The sequence below is a fragment of the Mercenaria mercenaria genome, chromosome 19 (assembly GCF_021730395.1).
Source record: "Mercenaria mercenaria strain notata chromosome 19, MADL_Memer_1, whole genome shotgun sequence".
NCBI lineage: Eukaryota > Metazoa > Mollusca > Bivalvia > Venerida > Veneridae > Mercenaria > Mercenaria mercenaria.
This window is the reverse complement of record NC_069379.1, coordinates 8724546-8748557: the sequence shown is the minus strand read 5'-3', so window position 1 is coordinate 8748557 and position 24012 is coordinate 8724546. Positions and strand designations below refer to the sequence as shown.

The 24012-nt window shown below is 34.3% G+C and overlaps 1 protein-coding gene across 5 annotated transcripts in view; it reads right to left on the bottom strand.

Annotated features, from left to right (window-relative positions):
* Positions 1 to 926: 926 nt before the first annotated feature.
* Positions 927 to 24012, bottom strand: part of LOC123542745 (dynein axonemal heavy chain 6-like) — an 86428-nt gene continuing 63342 nt past the window's right edge. For all 5 annotated transcript variants that reach the window (XM_053531109.1, XM_053531110.1, XM_053531111.1 and 2 more), the window contains 25 exons: positions 22093 to 22273; positions 20911 to 21146; positions 19942 to 20104; positions 18155 to 18237; positions 17187 to 17424; positions 16037 to 16339; positions 15692 to 15877; positions 15041 to 15213; positions 14438 to 14618; positions 13618 to 13797; positions 12905 to 13011; positions 12474 to 12589; positions 10365 to 10522; positions 9262 to 9620; positions 8653 to 8746; positions 8060 to 8245; positions 7412 to 7567; positions 6808 to 6912; positions 6365 to 6479; positions 5978 to 6099; positions 4571 to 4828; positions 4052 to 4298; positions 3394 to 3557; positions 2597 to 2819; positions 927 to 2323 (listed from right to left, as the gene is read on the bottom strand). In XM_053531109.1, coding sequence (XP_053387084.1) covers positions 2220 to 2323; positions 2597 to 2819; positions 3394 to 3557; positions 4052 to 4298; positions 4571 to 4828; positions 5978 to 6099; positions 6365 to 6479; positions 6808 to 6912; positions 7412 to 7567; positions 8060 to 8245; positions 8653 to 8746; positions 9262 to 9620; positions 10365 to 10522; positions 12474 to 12589; positions 12905 to 13011; positions 13618 to 13797; positions 14438 to 14618; positions 15041 to 15213; positions 15692 to 15877; positions 16037 to 16339; positions 17187 to 17424; positions 18155 to 18237; positions 19942 to 20104; positions 20911 to 21146; positions 22093 to 22273 — 4438 coding nt within the window. In that variant the 3' untranslated portion in view covers positions 927 to 2219. The remainder of the gene's footprint in view (positions 2324 to 2596; positions 2820 to 3393; positions 3558 to 4051; positions 4299 to 4570; positions 4829 to 5977; positions 6100 to 6364; positions 6480 to 6807; positions 6913 to 7411; positions 7568 to 8059; positions 8246 to 8652; positions 8747 to 9261; positions 9621 to 10364; positions 10523 to 12473; positions 12590 to 12904; positions 13012 to 13617; positions 13798 to 14437; positions 14619 to 15040; positions 15214 to 15691; positions 15878 to 16036; positions 16340 to 17186; positions 17425 to 18154; positions 18238 to 19941; positions 20105 to 20910; positions 21147 to 22092; positions 22274 to 24012) is intronic.

Here is a 24012-nt window from a genome sequence, read left to right as displayed (position 1 = left end):
TAATTACCATCATGGAAACACAAAAGAATGTGCCTCTTTATGGCAAAACTAGCGTTTAGGAGGTTTACCCAGAAGTATTACACAAATCATATTGGGAAACGTTTTGAATGAACTGAACGTCTTTGGATAATTAGAGACAAAACTGTTATCACACCTCTTGTGGTGCCTTAACGTAAAAATAATTGAAACATTATCGAAATACTTAAAATATTTCCCTGTTCAAAGGACATGTGTCTGGGCTTTTCTTACATATTCATTTAATTCGTCCAGCACTGATCTGTCTAGCGGTTATATTTATTTTATTATATGTTAAACGAACTAATAAACAGGGACTAATTATTGTATTGGTTAGGCGATGCCTCTCCGATAAGTGCTATGTTGTTGGAAATCAAGCTTTTTCTACACTCAGCTGAATTTACAAGCGATTGTACCAGAAGATCGAATTTATGCATAGACTCACCAGATCAGTCTTTAAGTGCCGTATGGCGGCCGTAGTCTTTTCGTACTTTTTTAGTTGTGCGTTTAGATCATAAACCGACAGTTCATTCATTGTTTTCCGAATTAAGGTGTGCTTAAGTATATGAAATGTTGATGTTAGTAGGATTTTAGGAGAGACGAACAGACAAACGCACAGACAAGGCAGCGACTATATATTCTGTCATACATTGTTAGTGGAGCTCAAAAATGAACTGTGCACTGACATAAATTGCACTGGCTCTTCCATCTACTACAGACTATTAACAGTGCATCTGACTTTGGTAAACGCATGTCTTTCTGTTGGCACAATAACTTAAAATGAGAACAACGACCGGTACCTCATTCCTATATTTATCGTCAGATTTACCAAGTCCATAGTCCGTATCATGTAAAGGAGTGTTTGGGCAAATATTGATTCCATTACAATTTAAGTATGAAACGAAAGCAAATTATTTTTAAAACGATTTTTTATTAATCACAAAAATGTGAAAATGGTTTTACATCAAAAAACAATACGGATAATAATTGCATGTAAATCTGGATATTATATTTGTCATTGTTTAATACCTAAAAGAATGTATCTTTGTCTACTCTCACTACTATACATAATCACATAATCTGGACGGAATGATAGCTGTGCAAATTTCTTTTAGAAATAAGATATTGAAAATATCACATTTACATATCAAAAAACACTGGACGGCATAAAATTTAGTAACGAAGTTCTGCAAATCACCTTTATTTCTCGTGTGACGAACTTAAACAAAGTTATTCAAAAGGCAAACACATTGTTGGGAACATGATAAAACCTCTATGTTTGCTTATGAGTAAATCATGTCTCAAGGAATTACAAATACAAGCTGTAGTACTTATGAGTCACAAGTCTCTTCAATAACTTAATTCATAAAAATATTGATACGCCAAAATACTGAAAAACGGACGGAAAAATATAAATTATGAAAATACCATAAAGGAAATTTATTATCACGTAAATAATAAATACTTTTAAAAAATAACGGTTAAAGGTGATGTTAATATTTCTATTATGTAGGTAATAACCAGCAATTAATAATACTTTAATACGTTTATGCATAAAAATTGTAAAATATTTAAATATGATTTGACATCTTAAATACTGTACACTTCAAATTATATAAATTTAGTTACTGTATTCAATAACTTACGAACAAATAAGATAAAACAACAAAATATAAGATTTTCAACAATAAATATATACACTTATCAATGGTCTTTCAAAAATTACAATTGAAAGATCCATGCTTATCACAGTCAGTTCAAGGTATTTTATTAATGTAAGAAATATCACATACCGGGGTAGGTGTTTTATATTCTTTGTTCCAACAGAATTACTTATCACAGCAATACCGAAAGCAAGAATTGTCAAAATATTTACAACTGTTACTCTTGTACATCCACATTTAGCAAACATAAAATGTGCAAACTGTGGCTGAAATATATGTGATATTTTTCTTTGAAAGCAGTCTTTTTTACAGATCCTCAAAAAAAGTCAAAAAATACAAAAGCTACAGTCTGATTTCACTTGTTTGTCCTCTAAACACTCCACTTGTAGACTGGTTCAATTGTTAAAACATCACAGAAGTGAATAAAAACTCCTTCAGTATAACACGACATATTTTTGAATTTCTGTTTAATGTTAATTTTATGGTCACATCTGCAAAATCGTACACATCAAAATGAAAAAGAAGTTTAGGTAGTTTGTTTTATTCATTGAGTTGACACAGCAGTGCAGCTCCCTTTGCAATCCAATAATCCTGTGGTAAACTAGATGGTAGATACACTGCCACAACATAATTCGTAGAATGACCTGTAATAGAAAATGTCAAAAATTATATTGCAGTATCAGAGGATCTACGGAAGATCCTTTTCCATTCTTATGTTTGATATTGAAACCAAAACCAACTCAAGACCTAGGGACTACTTTTAGTTCGTTCTGCAAAGCACTTGAATAACGGGCATAATAAGGTAAAGCAATCATAACTAAATTTCAATCTCTAACAAAAAAATGAAATAAGACAAGTCATTATATCTCTTCATATACAGGTAAACATACTGAAATAATGTGATATAATAACCATACCTGTTGTTGATAATGTTCCAGCACGTGCAGATGTTTTATACAACGGTGCCTTATAATCGGCCGGATCTGGTTCAAGGTCCATGTCTGGTTCCATGTGTAACATGGGAAGCTCAGCACTCATTTCTCCTGGTAACGCATCAACAATTTTCATAGTTTCCATGTCCCAAGCACTGGCATCCATAAATAATCCATGGACTAGCACTCCATCTTCCGGTACAGTCATCTGAAATAGAATATTTTCACCTAAGTTTAAACACGACTTTTTATTTCAGAATCTACAATGTTTCAGTGATATAGTATCTCAAAATTCATTTGTGCTTAACCTGGGGTCTTGGAAGTCATTGATAATTATGCACTTGTCCATAATATCTCTGAATTAAACACACCTCTAAATTAACGCTTATTAGTACAAATGGCATTAAACAGTCAATTTTCAGAGAGAAAATGGTCGAGACTTGATTTCCAGACTAGAAAATGAACTATAAACATTTCAAATTCTCAGAAATGCCGCCATATGAGATAACTTAACAGAAGAAACAGATCAGTTGTTACAATCTTGCAAGGTATAATATATATGAGTAAAGTACATACAATGGGGATTGGAAATCAGTTTGAGAACAGGTAATACCCTTCTAAAATTACATTTTTGTGATTCATATAACTGATAACTAAATATACGAGTTGTGCAAATTAACTGTTTTAGAAGTGACCATTCTATTTTTTGGAAAACTAGGGCTCGTTTTATGTAATACTTGTGTTTGATGACAGAAGGAAGAGAACTCAATGAATTAACATACTTCTTTATCCATCTCCATTTCTTCCCCGAATTTGAGATCTGCCATCTGTTTGTATACCTCCTTCTGGTCACGAATAACTGGATATACATGATACTTGAAACTCAGGTGATCGATTGGAAGGTTGTATTTTCTGGCATAGTTCTGTAGGGTACCAGTCAAGAAACCTGGAAGACAAAAAAATAAAATTTATTCATATGGCTTCAATTTACTCAAGTAATTTAAACATTTTTTTTAAGATGTACAGGAGTTGTCATTAATATAACACCCAATTAAGGAAAAAGAGCTAACTGAACAACCACTTTCGAAGAACGCAACCTCACACAAAAAGAACCTTACAGATAGAACAGTCTGCGGTAAAACGCCACCAGAAGGTCAAAAACGCGTTATACACCAAGTTATGGTGTGAGGTGATACAGAATCGATCTAACATAAGCTCTCCTATGAAATGGACATCAGTAAGCAAATTCACATGAAGGTAATATAGCTAGAAATCAATAATTGTACATCCATCAAATAACTTAAAGCAGCATCAAAAACGTCACCTACTGCTTTCCGGAATGAATTAAAGCAGAACTAATCAACTGGAAACACAGACTAAACATATGGATCCGTAAAATCTTCTCAACAAACAATTTAATCAAAATAAGTGCAAATGTACCTTGTGGGAAGAAAAACCCTGACAGCCAGAAAGACTTTGGAAGTCCATGCTGAATCCAGTTGTCAATAAATGCACAACGATATACAAGATCTTGTACCCAACTTCCAAGGGGCTTCAGTGAGGGATAGGCCGCATTTGCCCACATTGTTGGCACATGGCTATTGATAAAACTGTTGTACACAGCATCCAATTGTTCACTCATCACCACGTAGCCCTTAATAGCCTTCTTTAGGTTGTCTAATGAATTCTGAAAAATATCAACAGACAAATGTGAATTTCTATCATTGTATTAAATATGAACAATATCAGCTGAGCAAATGAGCAAATAACTTCCATATTTCTTGTTAATGACATTAAAAATCAACACTTGGATAACAGCTTTAAATGCTTGCATATGTTTACAGAATTTCAAATATGCAAACAGTTTTACTTATCATTAGTTCCATTTTTCCAGAAAAAGCTTCCAGCACAAAGCCAAACCACAGTAATGTATAGTTAATAAGAGCAAAATTTACATACCTTGATGACTTTGAGCAGTTTATTAAATCTTTCCACCTCCTGTGTGAGCACAGTGGTCAAAGAATTAAGGCGACCTTTTTCATCTGGTTCAAACATCTCTTGATTGGCTAATTCAATGTCCAGTTTATCCATAAGTTTTCCAAGAATTGTGTCTGCTAGTTCATATACTATCTCATCGTTAGACTTGCCCGTCCCTCCGCTGGACATTCGAGGTTGAACATCAACAATAGTGTTAACCAGGTTTTGTGTTTCTTGTGTCTGTAAAAGAAAGTCAAACCGTATCATAATTATTACATACTTGTTTTTTTATTCTCTGTTAAGTGACGATAGAACTGGAAACATTATTCAACCATATTGACATCTGATATTTCTCAGCACAAAGCTTATAACCAATAACTACTGTGAAATCATTTAAATTCGCTGGCATAAAATTTCGCGCAAACGTGAAAAAGGGCTGTTTCGCGCGGGCTTTAATTCGCGCATTTTCAATTTATAAATGAAAAAATAGAATTAAAAAATAATAATAGCGCGGTCTTAAATTCGCGCATCGGTCCTAGCGCGAAATACGCGAAGATTCGTCCTATGCGAATAAAAATGATTTCACAGTATTCAATTTGCTCTTTGATATGTAAGTCATCACTTTAGAAAAGTATCTTAAATCTTAACTTTATATGCAAAAATATTTGATAGGAGAAGTCAAAAGCATGCATATTGTTGGGATGAAATGCAAGCTAAACATTCCATGTACAAAACTGAGTTTTAATGATCTGGGCCCAGTTGTTCGAAACTTTAACCGGCTGTTAAACTAGCCGCTGGTTAAATTATGATTCAAAACACTAGTCTTGATGGGAGAATCTAGTACGATGTTTTGATTTTATTGTAAGGATTTTTCAAAGTTCATAATTCTTAACTCATACATTTGTTTTTCTAAGTCTTCTAAAATGTCGAAAAATAACCCTCAAAGTTAATCAACCGTTAGCTTAATCGCCTGTTAAAATTTCGAACAACTGGGCCCAGATAATTTAAACAGCATGTGAAATAGTAAGAGAAGTATGTTTAACTAGAAATGTGTCCATGGGACACAGATGCCCCCACTACATGACATTAAAATGACAATTTTTTCCTAGGTCAGGGGCCATAACTCCTACAATACTGAATGAATCCAGACGCAAAACCCCAGGTGCACAACTGCTCATGCTGACCAACATTCCTGTAAAGTTTTGTGATTCTACGTCAAATACTTTTGGAGCTAGGCGCGACTAAACATTCTCAGAAGGACGGACGGATGGACGGACAAGGGCAAATCTATATACCCCTTCCAAAGTGGGGGCATAAAAAGTTACCTAAAACCTGATTTCTCAAACCTAAAGCCCTCTTTTCCCTCAGCATATTCAAAGTTTGACATACCTGGAAAGCAATGTTAGCATTTTCGTGCATGCCAAATATCTCTGGCTCATCAATGAGAGGCAGACCTTCAATGTACTGTCTGTAGTCTTCTAGTGTAGAAGAATCTGGGGCATAGTAAATACCTGAAGTGCAAAAATATACACATATTTATAAAAATTATTAAAGTCACTGTATCATGTTTACTAGATTTTAAGTAGAACAATATAAAAAAGCTGATTGATCATTTTGGTAAGCTGCATGCTCAAAAATCTTAGTAATTGCTGTTGATAAACCACTATCTCAAAAAAAAAAAACAACAAAAAACAACAGTTAAGTGACTTCTATACTCTACTAGGATATACTATGATCACAATTAAAAATAGGGATTTTAAATTCAATGTCACTGACCAGAAGTGGAATATTTGTAGTCTGGTGCAAGCGTTTTTGGATTAAAGAAGATTTTAAGAATGGTTCTCAAACATCTCTGATCCTGATAGTCTGTCACACGACCACCATAAGTGATCTGCAATACAAGATACAAAACTGTAGTGTTACAAAATACTGAGTGTTATTATGTATTAAAGTGCAAGGCAAGCCAATCTTAAGGAATGCAAAATGAAGATCATTGATGTTGCAAATTAATCAGAAGTATTTCTTATAGATACAAAGTTTCAAATTTTCAACTTAACTTGGCTTGACTACAGATATTTTTTTCACGTAATTTACTTATTTAATATTTCTATCTTTAATTTGACATAATGTAAGGTCCAAACATTTTATCACAGTCTTCAGCTGGGAACAAATCTTCTGTAATAACATATTCTGCCCACAAAGAAACAAACATTTTTTACCTCTCCGGTAATGTAAACAAGAGCATCCCATGGTATAACACCTTCCTGGCAAAAGATTTGCAGGTTGAGGAGAGCACATTCTCGATCACTGTCATTGAACTCATACTGTAATACATTAAGAAAGAGATTTAGAGATGCACTGTTGTAGCTTAAGAAATTAATATACTGTAAATTCATTTTATTTCGTGTCCAAAAAATTAAATAATTTCACAGTAACCAATCCAAAATAATTATGCTATTAACTCATTAGTAATAGACCTTTGAAGACTAAAATAACTGACAGTGTACTCAGACAGAAACACAACCAACTTGTATGTGTGTGTGTGTGTGTTCGGGTTTTACGTCTTTTTCAAAAAAATTTCAGTCATATAATCGACGGTGTCTACTTGTAGCAGTAAAGCACAATGCCCAACTTTATAGTGCTACCTCACTGGAATATCACGCCGTAGACACATGGCATGATATCCCACCCAGTCACATTATACTGACACCGGGCTGACCAGTCCTAGCACTATCCTCTTAATGTTGAGCGCCAAGCAAGAACCTGTAAGTAAAATTACCGAGGGTATGTCATCTAGCAAGACAGGCAGCTAGACTTTCTTACCTTAATATTCCAACCAAGAGGACCAAACTTCTTTCTTTCCTGTATAATAGCATGGAAGAAACAGACTCCAAATATAATTCTTCTCCAATCAGATCCAAGCACGTGGTCCTCAAAGAAGTTAGGAGTTATCTCTGCAAATGCTCTCCTTGTATTTGCCTGAAAATATACCCATAAAGGTGCAAATTTTGCCAAGTCTCAGTTATGAGTCTATTTTGACTTGTTATATTTTCTTGTCCTTGGGGATCATGGGGAGCATTCAATTTTACTGAAATAGATTTCAACTTAAGTTGGTGCTATGGGCATGAGGGATGATGCACACCTCATTACCTCTCATGAACAGACTCAAACTGAGTCTGCTTCTACGTTGCTTGTTTGCGTCCTACACTTCAGTCTCAGCCATGTACCTATTATGACTTCATATCTACACGGTAACTTTATGACTGAATTTATTTTTCTTTGTTGTGGGGGAAGGGGGAGGGGAGTGGGTGGATGGCAGTGGGGTCACTAACATATGCTCTTATTCTCACTATGGCATGAAAAGTAATTAGCTGTAGAAAACATTCTACATTTTATAACTTATCTTTTTCAATGCCTTGAGGACATAGTAATTATATAAACAGCAAAGAAGAAAAACAAATTTCTGATTACCTTTAGTCCCTTTGGTGGTTCATTTGTGACCTTCACACTGTTCTGTAGAACACTGACAGGGAACTTTGTACTTGGCATGGAGCTCAGGAACAGTCTGTATTCATCGTGGATTTGGTCTGGTTTTTCTGATATACTCTTTACTAGTTCTTCCATTGACAACATCCAAGATGCCGCCAAATGACAATTCTGTACACATAAAACAGTTCATTGTTATTTTTCTTTGCATTTAATATGTCTTACATCATAGAGCAAAATCTGAAGTTTCAGAAAATAAGATTTTAACCAAATTCTACATTGAAGAAAATATTTTGACTCGAACATGCAGAACTACCTTTAGTTTTACAAGCAATTACCTGGACAAAAAATCGTCTGGAATGCAGACTGACAAACTTGTTTCTAACATGATAATAAAGACAGAAGGTAATGGACAAATTTATTATCATAATGATTTTCTGAACAAAATAGGTCATACTAACAAAAAATCGTCTGGAATGCAGACTGACAAACTTGTTTCTAACATGATAATGAAGACAGAAGGTAATGAACAAATTTATTACCATAATGATTTTCTGAACAAAATAGGTCATACTAACCTGTAGGAAAATCCAGTCTCCACTCACTATAGCACTCTTGATCATTTTCTCTGCCACTGGTCCTTGACCTTGACCCAGTGATATTGACTGGACCCTAAAATATAAAAAAAAACCACCATAAGCTGTGTCTCACAAAGTTCAATTAGTGTTTAAAATTTCTAGAATGGTCCTAAAATAAACTATTTAGTGCATTAGACATCTAGAGAAACTCTCTTTAAAAGTCTGCAAGTGTCTTCATTTTTCACACATATTTATTATCCGAATTCTGCAAGTGGAAATATAAAACTTTATCAGATTTTTATTTACTTTTAACTGTTTATAACTGACACAAGTATATTAATCTATTACAAGAAAATCTGGCAGGTGCTTTTAAATTCCTCATTTTCAATAAAGAAAGACACAAAAAACTCTCTTTGTATATCATGTATTCAGATGAAGGGTAAGGATAAAAAATTTAAACAATTTACAATACCAATCATTCTGTGTTAGAACTAAGTTATTTCCATTTTCTCATTTTCTTACCTACATTCATACATAGTCAAACCAATATAAGTGACTTTGATATCAATAAAATCCTAAACTATCGCAAAAATAAGGTAAAGGACTTACTTGTCAGTATATCCCCTCTCTCGAGCAAATCTGAGGAAAGCTCCCATAGGATCAGATCCTGTACTCAGTACAAACACCAATGGGGAAACTTTGGTCATATCGTTATACAGAGTCTGTAGAGCTACATTAGGACTTTCTACAAACTGGTCCCCTAAGTTCTCTCTCACAAAGTCTGTTGTTCCAAAGATAGTTTTCTCTTCCTTGAAGATCTTGATAAACATAAGTTTCTGGAAGCTGGTCAGTCTCTTGTCCCAGTGACCTTTCACAGTACCATCATCTACCAAATCCATATCCTCTCCTTCTTGTGGGGCATCTGGCTCTGGTCCATAACCCTCATCAGTTTCTGGGTTTGCATATATCTATAAAGAAGCAGATATCAATTACCCTGATAAAACTGATTTTAAGAACATTGAAATAATCTTTTGTTTTGTTTTAAATACAAATTCATTAAGTCAATATAAAATTCCTTTTTTCAGAAATCAATGTTCTTCTCCATATAAAATCTCTGAAAACAATGGAAAAACAAATATTAGAGGTTCTTGACTTATCAAGAAGGAGATTCTTCACATAAATTCTATTCTTCATTAACTATGAAAAGCCAGGACACAAGTTTATTTTGTCAAAAGATGGCAGAAAACACATACAAATAAATTAAAATAATATAAATGTTGTGTTCTTATCAGTTTATAATTAAACAGAAAGCCTGTATGTATGCATTTTCGGGCTAAGCATCTGTTTCAACAGTCTTTTTAGTCATTTAAACAACGGTATCTACTAGCAGCAATGAGCACATTGCTCAAGATAACAGAACTGTCTCACTGGCATATCATGCAATAGACATGTGACACCCTACCCTATCAAACTATACTGCCACTGGACTGACAAGTTCTAGAACTATCCTCATGATACGGACAACAAAGCAAGAAGATATTAGTTTCCATGTTTTTCAGTATGACACAGCCTGGGAGGGAACCCCAAGACCTTCTGCTGATCTTCAGCACTTAAAAGGGGCACTCTACCACTAGGCTACTATGGCAGTTGGAACTCTATTAATAGGCAAATGAGATGGAAAAACAGAAGAATAGCCCATATAATATACATACCACGTTTTCTCCAAGTTTAATCCAGCAAGGTGTTTTAGTTAAGTCATTGTATATTCCACGGAATGCTGGAATAGCATCACTTATGTCACAGGCTGAGTTCCACACTTGTCGACTGATCCAGTTAACACTTGGTTTTGGTGGTCGTTGTTTGTCAAGACCTGAAAATACATGTTAGTAAGTAAATCATAGTTTCCTTTTAGCCAAATGGATAATTTCTAAGAAAGAAAACTTTTGAATGTAGACTCTTCATACAAAATATCACAATCAAGCACCTTACATATAATGAGTTAAAAATAATAACTCTACAACTGGAAGTACAAATATCTCCTTGACTGAACTTAATACCTCAAGAACACATAAAACCTTACTTATATTTTTTTATAGTTACTTAAAAAGTATGTCAAATAACAAGGCTAAACATATATGTTGTATATATATAAAAAAATGAATTTCAGAATTAAATACAAATGGCTTTATTTTACCATGGTCACTTGTTACCTATTGTCTAACTCAAACAGTAGATAAAGGAAAATTAAAATTAAGAATCTGAAGAATATCAATACTGAAAAAGTAAATAATTTTGACTTTTGAAGTAAATAATGTCTTGTTACTATTAAGAAAGAGACAAAGATTCCTGAACTTAGTTTTTTTTTCAGCTGAACAGAATAAGAACAGACAATAAACTTGAAACAGAATTAAACACAATGTAAATTGGAAAATATCTGTAAACAATGGTAAATGGACTGTAAGAATTTACACTTCTATAAATGAAATATTACAACAAACTTCAGGTTTTACTACCAAAACAGGAGGTATGGAATGTTGAGTTACGATCTGTACAAATTTCACTTAGGGTAAAAACACTCTGAGAAACTGACAAAGGCAGACTGATTTTTGTCAGATTTTCCCATACTATAATTGATATTATTTTCCAAATCTGCTATCATTATTGATAGCATGTAAAACTGACTTAAAATGAACTATTTTTGATATGAGGTACCGGTAACACAGTTTGGAAACCGTAAATGACAAAACAGGAAACAATAAAAGGAAGGATAAGCAAGTGAACATAAAACTTGATGAACTTATTATGAACCTTCTGATGCTGAAAATATATTAACATATAACTTGAAATGGTTGTTTATACATGTTGTATAATTGCACTTAAAATGCTAGTATTTCACCATGATACATGTATTTATAATGAAGTGGAACAACTTTAAACTTCATTTCAAAATTCCAAGAACATCATTATTAATTCATGCAGCCCTCTATTCGTATGACAGGCAACAAAGTACACAAGTGATTACATCAACCCATATATACCATCATATCAATAAAATGAGCCGTGCCATGGGAAAACCAACATAGTGGCTTTGCGACCAGCATGGATCCAGACCAGCCTGCGCATCCGCGCAGTCTGGTCAGGATCCATCCTGTTCGCTAACAGTTTCTCTAATTCCAACAGGCTTTGAAAGCGAACAGCATGGATCCTGACCAGACTGCGTGGATGCGCAGGCTGGTCTGGATCCATGCTGGTCGCAAACCCACTATGTTGGTTTTCTCATGGCACGGCTCAAATAATTCAATCATTTAGGTAAGTGATTATAAAGATCAATATTTTTATGAAGAGAAACTGTAAAACATCACTAAGCTAAGCATTCAAACATTCAAAAATTGTTCTAAAAAAAAAAAAAAAAGACCAGTTTTTTAATTCAACAATATAAAATTTTAGACAGTACATTTATTTACGTCTTTAAGAACCTTCATTAAAATCTATGCCTTAAAAAAATTTCTATTTGTGAGAAAGTCACCAAAACAGCTATTTCACCAGAGAATACCATAATAAAAACTTGGCTGAAATACAAATTTTTCAAATCAGTCTAGAAAGAAAATCAAGCCCACAATCCTTTATTTGTGTGAGCTTACTTTTATAGTATATGTTGAAGATTTTGAAAGTAAAGTGTGTTCTCTTCACCATAAATTTTGATTTTATTCTGAGCATGCAGAACTGCTAGATTCTTTAGCTTTGCAGAGTGATGCCAATTAAGTCATTTTCAGCATAGTCTGCAGAAATGTGTGTATGAAAATATGCATATTTAAACATACCAGCAGCACCACGCAGGAAGAAGTTCCATTCAGCTACGGAGATTTCTTCAGCATTTCTCATGATCTCAACACACAACATGAATGAGAATACGATCTTATCCTTCTCAAACAAACCTCTGAAATATATATAAATGGACCACGTTTTTTTAATTTTAACAAAGCAACACTTCTTTGAAAGAACTTAAGAGTCACATATCATTCATTCTGTCATTGATAAATGAGTACAAGGAGTAATGATAGTTTGCAAAATGAATAATCAAATTAATCTGTAGCTACAGATAGCTTTGCAATATTTCATTAGTACAGGAATGCTACAAACAAAGTTATGAAAATTTGAATATTTGTGATTCTTAAGTCTAAAGTCTAACTTCAAGCCTCTAAATTCATTTTGTGACAGATAATTAAATTCAACGTATTAAAGGAAAACTTACCTAGCCACATTCTGGTATATAGAGAGAGTGGTTTCACGCAGACAGATTTCAAGTCTCTTCTCCAGGTCAGCTGATTTCTCACTGTTCTCTATCGTCAGGTTGAACAGCTACAAACATCCAATAAAACAGCATTTACATTTGAGCTAAAAGTTATGCATGACAACTTAACATATTTGTTACTAAAGTAAAACAATGATGACACAAGGTCACAAATGGGCGAGTAAAATACTGGAATTATCATGGGTTTTGTGTCTAAACACAACAAATATAAGGAAAACGGCAAAGGAGCCCATAAATTGCTTGAGGGTGTCTGGTTTTCTGAGCAATCAATGCTGGAGTTAAAGGTGTTTCACTGTATTTCATAGCAAGGATTCTGAGAATATTTCACTGACTTGGATGAGAATATCAGCATAAATGATCAGAATTATCGTACAGGGGTGTTAAGAAAGAGTATTTCAAGCTCTGGTGAAAACATTGTTAACTCCTAAATGGCATGCAAGAAACATAAATGAATTTTGCAACTCAATGGCCTGTGCTGTCTGGCCACCATTTTGAAAAGGCAAAAAATACACAAAGATTTGAAAAAATTGACACAGTTTTCTTATAGAGCTGAATTGTTTGCCAATAGACAGTTATTATCATAGCATCTGACTAGAAAATGATACATTTATGTTTCAAACCGCTGAAAAAAACTTTCATCAAATTAAACTTACAGCTTTAAAGTACTTCAATGAGAACTGGTACATTGGATCCACTCCTCCCATGTCTGCAACGACAAAGTACATGACAGATCCGCGGGTAGCTACAACACGATACTTTTCACGAGCAAGACTGATCTTCTCCTCTGTCTGTTCAGCTTCAGCCAATCTCTGCTTGATCACACCAGATGTTACCTAGCAACCAAAAGCAAACAAAAACTGAGTTACCTAGCAATCTAAAAACCAAAGAAAATGTGTAATCTAGTAACCAAGAAAAAATATGGGTAACCTAGCAACCAAAAACAAAGAAAACTGGTTACCTTGCAACCATAAGCCAAGAAACAATGAGCATATTTTAAAGTTGTATGATATTCAAGCACATATTTTATTCTACTTGAAGGCATCAAAGTTATACTCATGTGTTAAGTTACTCCAGGCAAATATATTATTGAATAATATGAAGTGTTATGACTATGTTTTAATGAAAAGTACAAAGAAGGAAGAAGAGATAAGCAAGAAGACCTTGAATGCTTTAAGATTTAATATAAGAGTTATAAATGTTGTGTCATCTCTACAAATTGCTGAATTTATCACAATACTTTATAAAGGGTGAGGGAAAGTCGGAGCATGATATCCAATGAAACTTCTCAATAGTTCTTTTAAAACATACTATTCAGAAAAGCACACTTTCTATTTGCCTTAGATTCCATACCTCATGTTTTTATTTCGATGTAAATGAGATGTGAAACCAAAATTTGTAGTCCTGTTTGGTGCCATATAGCCTACACTGTGTTGGTGCGCCATAAAACCCAAATAAATAAATAAATAAATTTACCTTAGAATCATTCAAAGTGTTAATAAGCTCCTCATTGTCCAAGATGTTCCCTTCCGACTCAAACAGAAGCTTGAGAATTCTGTCCTCTATAGCCTTCAGCTGGTTCTTGTCTGCGTTAATCTTTGTAATCAACTGGTTCCTCTGCTCCTCAAGGTCTGGACGTTCCAAGCTCACAACCTCACTGTAAATCAAGATAAGCAATGATTTAAAATATACATTTTTTTTGTGGTATTGTACAAATTCTGAAATTATCTTGAAATACAAATACAGCATGATCAAAAGCTATACATAACTTATGTTTGTAATATTATATGTTTACTGACAAATAGATTTTGACTTGACTTGATTTGATTTAATTGATTTGATGTCTCAGCCTCTTTAAATCTAATAAGTCCTTACAGACAGTAATTGAAAACCAATCTATGTAAAGAGAAAATAACTGTAAAATTTATATTTCACAGAATAAAATATTGTGTATTCTTTAAAGCAGCCATTTACATTATGCAAGTCGGATTATTGTATTTATGGTGATGATAAAAATATCTAATACTTTATTTAGAAAGCTAACTTAATCGTGACATTGAAGTGTCAATTAAATTTTACCTCAGTAACTGGTCCTCCAGGCCAGATTTTGTGACAGTGAAGTTGATAATTGTCACCTTGATACATACTTCTGGTAGATAGTGTGGATTTGACATCTTGGTTGTCATGTAGAATTTAAAGTTCTTGTCATAATCTATATCACTGTCACCAAGGCGGATCAGCAACCTACCTCCCTGTCAATAATAAAATTAGACTGTGAATGTACTGTTAAACCTTCTTTAGCAGCCACCTGTAGTAAGCAGCTAGTCAGTTAACTTTCAAAACTGACTTTTTGTTCTAATTTTTTTTTTTTGAAAGTGCTTTTATTCACAGGTGGGAAAATACAGAAAACGTTTATGTTGGATATAGAATTGGCTTATAGAGCAAGATGGTCTCTTTACAGTTTGTGTTTAATGGAAAACTGTAGTAACTTATTCTTTTAATTCGATGAGTTACAACACTTTTCCAATCAGCTCTCAAACTACTTTTCTATACTACAGGTTACTGCATTGTCATTTTTTATGATACCTGTACATTTTTTATTAGGCGACCAAATTTTTACTTAAATAAATTATAAGATCAAGGTAATATTTTCCAGATTTATAGTAAAGTATTTGCACAACAAGATTAATGATAATAAACAATCTGAATAAGGTCAATTTCTTTATTTACCTGCATAAATGTTTGTTTTAACAAGACTGGTTCCAAAGCAGGATCAAGGAATTCACCCAAATCTTCACAAAGTACTGGCATTCCAATGCGGATACAATTTTCCAGTGTACGTAAGAAGTTACCATCTGTTAACTTGATAATCTTCAAACCATTCTTATTCTCCATATTTCTGATCCATCTGTTTGCCTGAATAAAATTAAACAGATTGTAGCAAAAAATATGATGTGCATTATCTGAAGAATAATTTGCAACAAAAATTTCGGAAAAGAACAAAAAGTTACTATCATGAAGAATAATAGAAACTGGGCTTAATTTAATTTGGAAATTCTTTATTTGAATCTGTACCTGTTCTTGAGGGTCAATCATGAGTGGCCAACGTCGCCCTCTGGTCACAAGAATAGCGTTTTCTGTTGAGACCTGATCTTTTGGCAGACCATCTGTATTCCATTGCCTAATCTCGTAATTATCTGCTAACACACTGGTAATTGTCATTCCTTGTGTGACTGGAATGTTGAGCTCCTTGCATCGTTGCACCCAGTCTTCAACAAGTTCATGTCGATAAACACTCGTAAATGCACCATAGTATGCAACACACGCAGCTGCTACAAATACGTCACCCGTCACGTTGCCAATCTCAATATTGAATTTCTGCAAGAGGAAATCAATATCAAAGTATATAAAATCTGTTCATTTGATTGAATTTAATGCTGTTTTAACAGTATTTAACTTAATGGCAGTTAGTTTATCCAACCAATTGTACTTTGATTCTTGGTCCAAAACTGACTTATTCTCTGTAAGTAATTGACAACTACCCAATATAATATTAGACATGGAGGAAAAATATCTTCTGGGAGTCTTTTGTCAAATTGCCATTCAGTAAATTTGCCTCATCCAAGGATCAAACTCAAAATTTCTGGAATCAAAGTCTTGTGTCCCTAAGCTATACAAATCCACTCAAAGCATTTACATTAATTAAGACAGGCCTGTATTAGTAGGTAATGTTACAAGAATATAAATTTGGATTCAAATACTGTAAAATCACTTTATTTCATCGGGCATTCAATTTTGTGGATTCAGAAAAAACCAATTAGTTTGTGGAGACATGAATAAAATATGTAAAAAGATCCTTTGGAAGCTTAAAATGCATCCAAGAAGAATAATAGCAGACTCGGTTTGATTGAGTCTGTTCATGAGAGGTAATGAAATGTGCAACACCTCTCATGCCCCCTAGCACTGGCTTAAGCGGAACCCTATTACACATCTATTGAATGGACTCCATGATCCCAAAGAACCAGAAAATATAACAACACTGAATCCAACTATGGGGAGACTTTTGAAGTCATAGCTTTCAAGATAAAAATTTTAAATGGAAATTTTGCTTATTCATCAGGATTCTGTCATCCAGCAAAATTAGTCTAGATAAATATTACTGATTTCACAGTACATTGTTTTGTTTTCAACTCCTGTAAAGATGCATTTTGCAAGACAAACGTACATCAACAGTTTCACCCCATCTGACTTGTTCGTCGCCAAGGGCAGTTGTCAGTTTGGCCGCTCTCTTCAATCGAGCAGCAGTGGTTGAGATGTTTCTTTCCAACTTCTGTTTTTCTGCCATACTGTCATCGTATGTCTTTTGTAACTCGGCTATCTTAGCTTCTACCTCTGCCAACTTGGCCTGCTTCTCTCTCAACATTGACATGACAGCGTCCAGTTCAGCCTGGGCTGTAGCTAGTCTGAAAAGTTATATGAGCCATGCCATGAGAAAACCAACATAGTGGCTTTGCGACCAGCATGGATCCAGACTAGCCTGCGCATCCGCACAGTCTGGTCAGGCTCCATGCTGTTCGCTTTTAAAGGCTATTGGAATTGGAGAAACTGTTAGCGAACAGCATGGATCCTGACCAGACTGCGCGGATGCGCAGGCTGGTCTGGATCCATGCTGGTCGCAAAGCCACTATGTTGGTTTTCTCATGGCACGGCTCATATGATTACATGTATGTAGTAAAAATCACAGAGCATGGGTGTATTTCTTGAGCAACTACCGTATGCACATACCAATCTGTCATGTTGGCACAAAAACTAGTTAACTCAATTAACATAAAGAAGCAGTTAACAATCTTAGCACTTTTGTGCTAAGGGGAGAATATGTATAAGCATGTATTAACTTTTTCCGGGTACTGCATTTGTGTCCTTGACGTATTAGTCATCATTTCCATAAATGTGTCATAGTAAAGCCTGCACTGATAGTATACATACAATATTGCTAAAATCTGAGATCTGTATGAAACTATGGACATATTTAAGTCCAATATTAGCTTTTCAGTATTTCAATATCTCTATTATCTATATAAAATCAACAATATAAAACTGGTATTGTACTTGCTTTCCCAGAAAAAAATACATTAACTTCATTTTGTGCAATTTAGACCTATAGTCTGTTTCAAAAAGGAGCAATATACTTACTTTTGACGTTTTGGCTCGACAGTTCTGTAGACATGAGCATAAGTGTCCATAGCTCTCACCCACATGCACATAGATCTGCATGCCTGTAATATAAATAAAAAATGTGTAAAACTGGCTATATTATGACCTAGATATATATATATTTATAAATTGCATTTATGAGTTACCTCCCTTCTTAACATTTTTCTACAGACAATTCTGTGCATGAAAAGACTTGCTGACTACATATGTAATATGAATTTGTAATTGCACATTAAGATTGGTAATAACTTTGTGTATATCATATGTTCTTAAAAAATGTTTCTTCTCTGAATGTTACTATTTTGGTAACTCTTTCTTTTTTTATATGTATGATTCTGCTTCACATTTTGTTTGTGTTGTTGCATTTTCAGTCGCACAGACACAATTTTAGTTATATAATAACTTTCCATCTTAAATGGTGGAGGAATGTGCCTCTCTGAAAACTGTTTCAGACATGGGTCAGCAATGACGTAGCAACATGGACCTTCCAAAAGCCAGCTGAGTTTCCCAACCTGAATAACTACTATATATATCCCAAGTGGGACTTCAAACCAACAGAGGTTAGAAACATCTGACAGGGTCACAGGCGTCCCCATGACTAACATTTTAAAATACAACAAAAGGTGAGGTGTATGTATGTGTGATATCACATTCAAATACGTCAATGTGTATACAAGTATGTGATTATTACATATGTGACTATCACACACGTGTATTCTACACATATGCATAAAACATGACATAAACTACAAATAACATAAACTGGACAAAAAATGTTTATGTCCCAAATTTCACACTTTTATTATCATTTTCATCATTGCTGATCAAATTACTTTTCATTAAGTAAGTTTAATATGCAAAAAATGAAATTAGATTAAATACTAATAAATTATTAGAAATAAAAATACTTTCATTAATTGAACATAAATACTTTTATATACATCCAGTTCACATATTTAACACTACTATATTTTACAGAAGTTACCTTAAACATTTTACCAGGCTTACAACAAAATATAAGATGGTATATATTCAAGCAAATAAGGAAAAACTAAAATAAGGAACATATAAAACATAATCATATAAATAAGTCTGTCAAATACTAAATTTCCTTCACATGAACTTTTCAAGTTATAAAACAACATTTTTCAGTAGACTTTCAGTTAAGAAACTAGTGTTCTTTGATTTTTGCATCAGTTTCTGCAAGTAACTCACAACTTCCCCACATGAATCAGATGTGGAGCTATGAATCAGATATGGAGCTATGAATCAGATGTGGAGCTTTTGGGTGCTTACTGAGAGGATACAGAGGGTAAACTGTGAAAGGGGAAGACTGATTACAAACTAGATGGCTTACCGTATTTACCAGTCTATAAGACAATCTTCTAACAAGACAGGTTCCTTTAACTACTTCAAAATCAGGCTCTTTTTTAAAAACTGTCGGCCAATGACGTTGACTCCCATATTAGATGAGTCAACATACTAGGTCTGATTTTTAAGGAGCAAATACTTGTCTTATAGGTGAGTAAATTTGGTAACTATCCTTCATAAAGGTAAACAAAAAATTGTGTTACTAAGTTCTACATAGAGTAGTATTTTCAAACAAGTAATGTCAAATATTTTGCAGCAGTGATGACTCACATTCCTTTCTTTTTTGCTGTAGAGCAATATTGTCATTTCAGAAGCTATATTTAGATAAAGCAGGCTATAATTAGAACAAATGCATGCAATGACCATAAATAATAAATCACAATAGCATATTTTACCTTTGAAACTTTAGCAACTTCTTCTGGGATGAATTTTGGATTGTCAATGTATTTTTTGAGTTTTTTCAATATAGCTTCTCCAATGTTATCTTTGTCATACTCATACAGTTTTTTCAGGAAGTTGGCATCACCCAGCATAGACTTTGCCGAAGCCCAATCAGTCCTGAAATTGTGTATTTTTATTATTAACAGTACAGTGAAATACTCCCCGCTCGGGAACCAGTGATTCATAAACTAGGGTTTGCTACAGTAATTCATGAAAGAAATCTATAAGAAGATCCTTTGGAAGCATAGAATGCAACCAAGCAAAATAATACTAAACATGGTTTGACTGACTTTGTTCACGAGAGGTAATGAAATGTGCAACACCCTTTATACCCCTAGCACCGGCTCAAGTGGAATTTTATTATACAGATATTGAATGGACACCTTGATCCCTAAGAATCGGAAAATATTATAACACTAAACCAGTCTGTGGTCTTTTTCCTAACATTTTATACGTTTGGGCCACTTGAAACCCTGGATTACTCTAGCATTTTGCTCAACACTTTGCAACTTGCAAACGATCAGTGATATAATGTAATATAATGTAATATAAATTTATTGTGTTCAGAATCTCCATCTACAGAAGTCAGAAAGCTGGAAACTAGACCAATATCAAGATCTTCTTTTGAAGAGTAATAAGAAGTAGATAACTCAATATTCATGAAAATGCGGGTTAGTTCACTTTGGCCTCAGACTACCCAAATGTGTTATATGTTTAACTTCACATTAAAATAATCCAAGTAATAATTCATTTCATTTATCATTATTTGCAATAGCTCAATGTTGGCTCAAGTTTAGAGATTAAAATGTGACTCTTAACAGTATTGGTCAACAAACCTAGTTTTGATAAAAGTTGTTTAAAAGATTTTTCTATTTTTAGCTCCGGCAGAACATTGGTTGAGGTGATCTAAAAATAGAACTTACTTCTGTCCAAGAAGTATGCACACAGATTCCATGACAGTCTGTACCATTTCCGGTGGTTTGCTGAATACCTTGATCTCAGAGATATCACTTTTATCCAGGGCATCAAGAGCTTTGATAGCTGCTTCCAGTACAGGAAGTGCCTCGTCAAGGTCACGCTGGGCATCGTCCGCAATGGACTGAGTCTCTTCTGCTTTCCCCTTGGCAGTCGCTTCGTCTTCCATGACAACTTTACGCACCTACAGTAATAAGATACAGTTAATGCTTCTTACAATTTCTGCAAATAACCCTACCAAACTTTTCTTGTATTTTTGTTAAATTTTATTTGCAGGCCATGATAAAATAAAATTAACCATAGTTAATTTGCATGATTATCATATAGTATGAAATCTCAGTAATTTACCAGATACAGAGTAAGCTTTCTACAGCGAATATCACCAATAAGACTAGCAAGTGTTATCAATCAGGGGAGGTTACTATACAAAAAATTTTATCAAAAAACCCCCAAAAAACAAGAATATTTATCTGCCTTTGTAAAGAGGTGTATGGTCTGAGAAGTTGTCGAATTACGGTTATATGGTCAAATCTGTGTTTAACAGTCAGCTAAGACAAAATCTGGCTTCTTTTGGCAGGTGGCTGCTTAAGACAATAAGAAAAAGAAAATAAAACATGATATTTTGGGAAGCTGACTTACTGGCTCCTTAAGTGGCTGCTTAATACAGGTGACCACTAAAGCAAGTTTAACTATACAGCTCCTGCCTTTGCACAAAGGAACATTCTTTAGTTTATACATAAGTTAATTTAGGTTGATTGTGAAGGAAGTTCTACAACTTATATTAATCACTCTCGACACCTCATTCCTGATGGAATCCATCGCCACGAGGGTATGAGAGAAGAGGCCAGTTTCCCTTTTAAGGCTGAGCGCCAAGCAAGGGAGCTACTGGTACCACTTTTCACGTCTTTGGTATGACGCAGCTGGGGATCGAACCCTCGACCTCCCGCACTCGAAGCAGACGCTCTACCACTAGGCTATTGAGGCGGTTTTTCTTGGAGATAGTTATACAGTATTTTCAGCAAGTAATTAATAATTACAGCATACAACTAAGATGAACTAATGCATGGTCCTGCACATATTCTTTTAATCTTCACTTTCAAATTGTCATCAAGAAAAGAAAAAGAACATACCGCATCAGCCTTTTCCTGATCTACCACAAGACGTTCCATTAAATTATTGGTGTCCTCTGACCTCTTCTTCAGTTCTGGTTCAAGGGCAACTAACTCTTTCTTCATTTTGTCGACAAGTTCATTAGTCTCCAGCAGTTTGATAAGACCATTGTGCACACGATCCTTTGCATTCTTCAACTGCCTGAATTAACAGTTAATATCATATATTCCCTTATTAATATCCCCAGGGCAGTATACTTTGCAGAAGGGGGTAGGGATGCATTTATCAAGACACTAAAACATGTTGTGTTTTCTTTTTACATATTTTTACCAGATACACAGACTATAAAAGCCACTTATGACGAATGAATTTGAACAACAATATATGTAGAACTACCATACTGTTGGTATTTACTTATGACCTTCATCAGCTATTAAATTAACTAAATCAAAGTACTGGAAGTACCGAAGGGGAGGTCAGTATAAAACTTTGAAATTACAACTGTGCAATGATTGAACAACTATAGCACTACCATACTGGTATTAATTAATGACATGAATATTAACTTAAACAAGAGGACCATGATGGTCCTGAATCGCTCACCTCTTCCCACATGACCGTTTTGAGTATGTCGTTTTTTCTATTATTTGACATAGTGACCTAGTTTTTGAGCTCATGTGACCCAGTTTGGAACTTGACCTAGATATTATCAAGATAAAAATTCTGGCCAATTTTCATGAAGATCCATTGAAAAATATGGTCTCTAGAGAGGTCACAAGGTTTCTCTATTATTTGACCTATTGACCTAGTTTTCGAAGGTTCGTGACCCTGTTTTGAATTTTACCTAGATATTATCAAGGTGAACATTCTCACGAAAAATATGGCCTCTAGAGAGGTCACAAGGTTTTTCTATTTTTATATCTACTGGCCTAGTTTTTGACCGCACGTGACCCAGTTTCGAAACTGACCTAGATATCATCAAGGTGAACATTCAGATCAATTTTCATGAAGATCCATTGAAAAATATGGCCTCTAGAGAGGTCAAAAGGTTTTTCTAATTTTAGACATATAGACTTAGTTTTTGACCGCAGTTGACCCAGTTTCAAACTTGATCTAGATATCATCAAGATGAACATTCAGACCAACTTTCATACAGATCCCATGAAAAGTATGGCCTCTAGAGAGGTCACAAGGTTTTTATATTATTTGACCTACTGACCTAGTTTTTTAAGGCACGTGACCCAGTTTCAACCTTGACCTAGATATCATCAAGGTGAACATTCTGACCAATTTTCATGAAGATCCATTCAAGGGTATGGCCTCTAGAGAGGTCACAAGGTTTTTCTATTTCAAGACCTACTGACCTAGTTTTTGATCGCAGGTGACCCAGTTTCAAACTTGACCTTTATATCATCAAGATAAACATTCATACCAACTTTCATACAGATCTCATGAAAAATATGGCCTCTAGAGAGGTCACAACGTTTTTTCATTATTTGACCTACTGACCTACTTTTCGAACTTGACCTAGATATCATCAGGATGAAGATTCTGACCAACTTTTATAGAGATACATTCACAAGTATGGCCTCTAGAGAAGTCACAAGGTTTTTCTATTTTTAGACGTTCTGACCTAGTTTTTGACCGCACATGACCCTGTTTCAAACTTGACCTAGATATCATCAAGCTGAACATTCAGACCAACTTTCATACAGATCCCATGAAAAATATGGCCTTTAGAGAGGTCACAAGGTTTTTCTATTATTTGACCTACTGACCTAGTTTTTGATGGCACGTGACCCACTTTCGAACTTGACCTAGATATCATCAAGATAAACATTCAGATTAACTTTCATACAGATCCCATGAAAAATATGACCTCTAGAGAGGTCACAAGGTTTTTCTATTTTTAGACCTACTGACCTACTTTTTGACCGCAC